The sequence below is a fragment of the Sinohyriopsis cumingii genome, chromosome 3, assembly GCF_028554795.1.
Source record: "Sinohyriopsis cumingii isolate HCF-2022 chromosome 3, ASM2855479v2, whole genome shotgun sequence".
In the NCBI taxonomy this organism is placed as follows: domain Eukaryota; kingdom Metazoa; phylum Mollusca; class Bivalvia; order Unionida; family Unionidae; genus Sinohyriopsis; species Sinohyriopsis cumingii.
Window position 1 is genome coordinate 131,024,033 of NC_142963.1, and position 6,000 is coordinate 131,030,032.

The window sequence follows — 6,000 nt, forward strand, 5'->3', positions numbered from 1 at the left end:
ACACCAGTTTACACGGTGTCAGAGTCAGTTTTATATGTGGGACTACTTGTGCTTTCAGAAATACGCATGCTATTTGAACTTTCCTTTGCATGGGATTTATGTGGGTTCATTTTAAAGTATTCTTTGGTAACATGATATTTATTTTAATTGATCTAAACTTCTAAATTAAGATGAAAATACACTTTAGGATAAGGAGGGTCAGAATCAAGGATGGATATAGCAATTATTCTGCAAGTTTAGAATCAGTCGGAATTAAATATTATACTCAAACAATGTCCGCGCATTCAAGCTAATGATTCGTTTTATCCTCTGGTTTACAAATATAAATTTATGGCACGTGACAGTCATCTGCTGAGATATATAGATTTCTTGCGATCGTTACCACTTTTAGTGCAACGTCGGAGTTAAGTTGATCATTATGGTGCACTGTGTGACCAGGTGTATGTTTTGGTGCTGTGACCAGGAAAAAAATGTTTCAGCTTTAATTGTTGTTTGGCTTGTTGGCGACCCTGTTTGTTATGAAAAGAAGTGGATTCCTGTTTAGAATTCAGCCGAATAAACATCAGCTAACCATCTGCGGCTTAATTTTAGACAAATTATATTTCTGGTCACAAGCGACGCGAAATACATCTAAATGACCTTACCTAACGTCATCTTATTTGTTGGCGTTTGTTCAATTTGTAATTATAATTGAAAAAGCGTAAAGATTTCGTGCAACTAAAAGTTTACGTTCTCACCAGATATCTGCTCGAACACGCAATCACGTAACAGATTTAATGAAATATTTAAATTACTTATTGTCAGATGAGAAATGTGAAAGGTCAGTATACGTGTGTAATTTCTCTGCAAATACTGTATTTTGTACTAATGATACAACAGTAAAATGTGAACTTAACTAAACGTCAATCAGCTGACATTTTCTCACATCTACTTCCAGATAATCACACGACAGGTGGCCACACAAAAAGCTAAGTAAGATCAAAGCTTAGCATTGTACAGGAAATGCACAAGTATTTCGTATTAGCCGAGGTCTACATGAAGGAGATATCATCTGGAGTCAACATCTATTCCATGAACAGAGATTTTCTTTTAGCAAACACCTGTGAATTAAGAATAAATCCATCCCAGAGGCCTTTTTAATCTTCAGGATGGATGCAGCTTAATATAAAACTGATTTTATGTCCGACAGTTTGTTATAAAGACATCTATATCGGAATTGTTTTTTCCCATTTCATCAGTGTAATGAAAACGATTATGCCAGGAAAGCAAAAATATGTCAGTTTCATTTCTCTCTCCTGGACATGAGTATGCGGATTTGTGGTTAACGGTGACATCTAGAATGACGGAACAGTTTCACCTGACAGTAGCTCGACAACATAAAATGATTTCGTGATTAGAATTAAAACCAGTCAGCAAGTGAGTATAGACTGCACTATGTGCTCTTTTCACACTATGACTCAAAGGAATGTGTACCAGTCCATTAAGTTTTAACTAAGTACGGCTACATTATCGTATCTATCTCGCATTGCTACAAGTGAACTCATACAAAATCCCATGGGGAATGAATATTATAGTTTGGTTGAAATACATTTAGTTTTGTTCGGGACACAGTGAACAATGCTTATAGTGTTATTTGAACATTGTAATTTATTCGTTTAGAAAGACAAAAACTAAAATAGAACAGGAATAAGTTTTTAAAAATGGCCTATAAATTACATCCATCGGCATTTGAACTAATACATGCGCTCTTGAGTGAAAACTGCACTTTTTCATAATAATGCAACTGATACTAAAGTGTACATAGTTGGATTCTATTAACATGAGAGGTACGTATAATCGTGACTGTATTTTACAACACAGTTCTCCGTGATTCAGTACACACTATCGTCTTTATCGTATATGGGAGAGATATAGATTCGGATTACAAACTGTACAAACTTTCAACAAAACTTCATGATAAATTGTGTATGTGCACATGTATACATGACTTTTATATACATCAATATTTAGCATGTACCAGGTCATAAACCTAGTTTCAACATCGGGTTTTTCACGACGGTAGTAAATAGTTTATAGTTTCATTGTTATGCGTACGGATTGTTACAACGTAAATAGCTTCATTACTTGTGACATGCTGATTCTAGACGCTCTTCCTTAAAGTCAAATTTGATTAGTCCCAATCTAAAATTTTCCTGAATCTTTTCGTTAATCAGACAAGTGGGTCACCTTTGGCCGATGCATGCGGTCGCAATCGGAGAGGATCAGATTGTATGATAATTAGCCAAGACCCTATCCTCTGTCGGTACAAGTCACATGCAGGGACTAATTACACTTTGTCCAATCGGGTAGGTCGAGAGCCGGCCTCTTGAAGATAAGTGCTGGTACTTTAACAGGGACAAGCTCATTCATACTTACATTAAATACGTAGAACAATACGATATACTACTACTTATTTACCCCCTGCGCTCGCTACTCATCATTAAAGCCCTTAGGCAAAGTTTGTGGGGAGACATTTGTAACACGATCGATAGTAAATACAGTGGCGGAACTACCGCCACATCATCCCTGCCTAGTATCGGAGTATTTACTGTAAAATTACATTACTACACAGCAGCCACGATAGCGAAAGAATATTGATTATCGATTACATCAAAAATGATGGAGGATTTTCTTCCCCTCTGCTCCAGTCTGGAGCGAGAGCAGTATACACTACAGCGGCTGAATTCCGCAGGGGAGGAGAGTGACTCGAGTTTCGAGGAGCGGAGGAGCCTGAGTCCCTCTAGCGTCTGGAGCCATGACAGCATGGATGACGAAATGTATTTGGAATACCTCTTTTCACAAGGACTAGCAGACTCCATAGAAAAACCCAGTGCGGTAAGTCCAGACATTGTGAACAAGAGCCATTTGAAAGTGACTTCCTTTTGTGATTCTTATTATAATGATATTTTCGAGGATGAGCCTAAGGAAAATAATTTTGATACTTTATTAAATGATGTGTTTTCACCACAAACGAATCAGGAATTTGTTGTCCTTGGGGTCGGATTAAAGAACTTAATGCATTCCTATGCTGCAAAACCTTCTACTAGCAACTTGGATTCCACGCCCAGTAAGGAAGACCTGCTAATTGACCAATTCCCACGGCCTTCACAACCAACCATGATAAATGCCAGAGCACAGGTGAATCGTTGTAATATTTCTTCGGCGAATTCCTTACTTACTCATGCGAGTTTGTTAAATGCAATGAAGGTCAGGACAGTAAAAACTCAGATTGTACGCTCGACTGCCACGAGTAGCAAAGACAAGATAGAGGAAAAGATTTTTCACTGTTCTTATGCAGGTTGTAATAAAGTATACAGCAAGTCGTCTCACCTTAAAGCACACCTGAGACGACACACCGGAGAGAAACCGTTCGAGTGCACGTGGCCCGGATGTGGATGGCGGTTTTCTCGGTCGGACGAACTCGCGCGACACAAACGTTCTCATTCCGGGATAAAACCTTACCAGTGTAAAATATGTGACAAACGATTTTCGCGTTCCGATCATCTGTCCAAGCACCTCAAAGTACATCGGAAAAGAAATTCATAGACCATTCAGGTGTCATCTACATGTCACATGACTGCGTGGTATACAGCTCCATTTCTTGCCACTATTCAGTACCATTTACATGTGGTTTGCACGTGCTTTTTTGCCTCAGGTTGTGATTGATAGTATGACGTCAATTGACTATTAATGCAGTATTTATATTTTGAGTGTAAAAACTCGTTCCAAAGTTGTACACATCATCAGTAAATTCATTTTATGGAACCAAATTAGGTTACAGCTGTTCATCTGAATTCATTTCATGACCATCTTCAATTCCTGGAAGTACAATGACTATTTAGTGGATAATCGAAATCTACGTATGAACAACCACTTCCAGTCAACACAAAATTTGGACCACAACGGGATTATTTTGTGCATCAAGGAAATTGTTATGAATCAGTTGTCTTGCAAGCCATTTGCAAACGTCATTAGTACATTGCCAACGCGATCCATTCAGGGTTTGACAGTGTTCAAAATTGTCACTGAAAATGAGGTTTGTAAACACAAATAGTCAAAGCCCTAAAATAGTTCAACCGTTTTTTATTTTCTGTGTGGTACAAGGCAGCATTTTAAAAAAATAACTTGCATAATAAATGCAGAGTTCGATTTAATGAAAATGTCAACAACAAAAAACGAGTTCATTTTGTCATTGGTTGCGAAGCCAAGAGCCACTCGTAGTACATGCAAAGCATTATTTAATTAAGTGCTTCATAAACTGAGTAAGTTTAATGCATGTGCTTTTGAATTCATCACAACTACACTTAGAAAGATTCCAATTTAAAAACATCTACGTGCAAATTATCTAATAACATATTGTCAGAACCAATAACATCAGTGTGTTTCTTGTTTTATTCTTTTTTGTTTTTGCCAAAACGTGCTGTCTTCGTTATATATCTTCCTTGCAGTTGTGCCAAATATTTACTGTATGATTCCATGTTATGCAATTAAAATATAACGATTTCCATATACTCATTTTGAAACCAAAAGTTATCTATCTCTATATATAACTGGGACCTTTTACATAAATTTAAGCTATGTCATTAAACTGTTTTCTATCGCTGATAATTTTGGAGTGTAAATTGTATCCATTCATTATTGTGCCAACACTTTTAAACGAAATAAGTAAGACACCTTCATAAAATGGACATCTGCTCAATAAAGGGCAATATAAAGGAACCATTTTGTTTCTTACCTTTACACCTCCACCCTCTTAATTAATGGACATCTGTATATTAAAGACAGAACTGTATGATATCTTGAGTTGAATTTACAGACAGTTTTCACTACAACTGTGGTGGTTGTCTTAAATACCCGAATCTCTGCAAAAATGAAACCTTCAGTCAGATGGAAGGAAAATACTTCAAAATATTTGCACGGCGGTATTTTCCAATAACATAAGAGATGTGAGATAGTTTCTTAAAATAATAGAGAACAATGTCATATCAATGATGTCATTTGATCAGTTTGTATTTGTACGGAGAGGGCAAAAAAAGGTGTTAGAACTTGTATTCAGTCCTTTTGTTTATTCATCAGCAATGAAATATATTTAGAATAAAGGAACAATTTCAGATAGTAAATGAGACCTCTTCTGGAGAGGCAAGTTCAATCTAAACCTCAAAACTTTACCAAGGCAAATATTTCCCTCAAATAAGTGACGTGAATGGATGACTTACTTCAAGCATGCGCAATATCAATATATAATACCATACTTCCGGAATATTTTTATTTGAATTATATTTTGGAAACAATGGCTTAAAATATGGGTCAATCGATGTTGAAACATCTGCATTTTATGCAGGATCGTATCTTCACTGGAGTTCTCATGATCCATATATATTTGCTGTGTGTATCTTGAAGCCATAGAGCGAAACTGGTTACGCTTATTAATTACTTTACCGTGTCTCATCGATTTTCTCCTATCTTGAGCATAGATTAGAAAGAAAAGAATTCTATTAGGATAGGATCTTGTTTTGGAACATATGTAAGCTGTCGTTTTCAGTAATCTTCTATTGCTATACATAGCATTGCATGAGGGGAATAAATCAAAACTTTTAATCTACCTTTTGCTATAAATATGTACAGTAAACAATTCCACAACATGATGAATGAATTCACTTTTTTTATTAAATTCAATGCTTTTAACAAGCATGGCACGCACACACGTTTCGATACATAATTGTATGAAAATTAATCGTTTGAATCAAACAGGGCTACCTTTGAAACTGAAGAGTGCAGTGTTACCATTTAAATCGAATAGCGTAGTGTTACCATTTAAATTGAATATCGTAATATTAACATTTCATTCGAACAGTGCAGTGTTATCATTTAAATGCAGCTAACCTTTTCTAATAAGCCGTAAGTCATATAAACAGGACTCAGAAAATCGTCACGTAACTTGTCTATGATTGGTCCGATGTA

General features: G+C 36.2%; 1 protein-coding gene across 1 annotated transcript in view; it reads left to right on the plus strand.

Moving 5' to 3' along the window:
* LOC149803854 (uncharacterized) overlaps positions 1-5,684 on the plus strand; it is a 42,564-nt gene extending 36,880 nt beyond the window's left edge. Inside the window, exon 2 of the mRNA XM_089953671.1 lies at positions 938-5,684. Within this exon, the coding sequence (XP_089809797.1) occupies positions 2,656-3,585 (930 nt within the window). The 5' untranslated portion in view covers positions 938-2,655 and the 3' untranslated portion in view covers positions 3,586-5,684. The remainder of the gene's footprint in view (positions 1-937) is intronic.
* Positions 5,685-6,000: the final 316 nt, after the last annotated feature.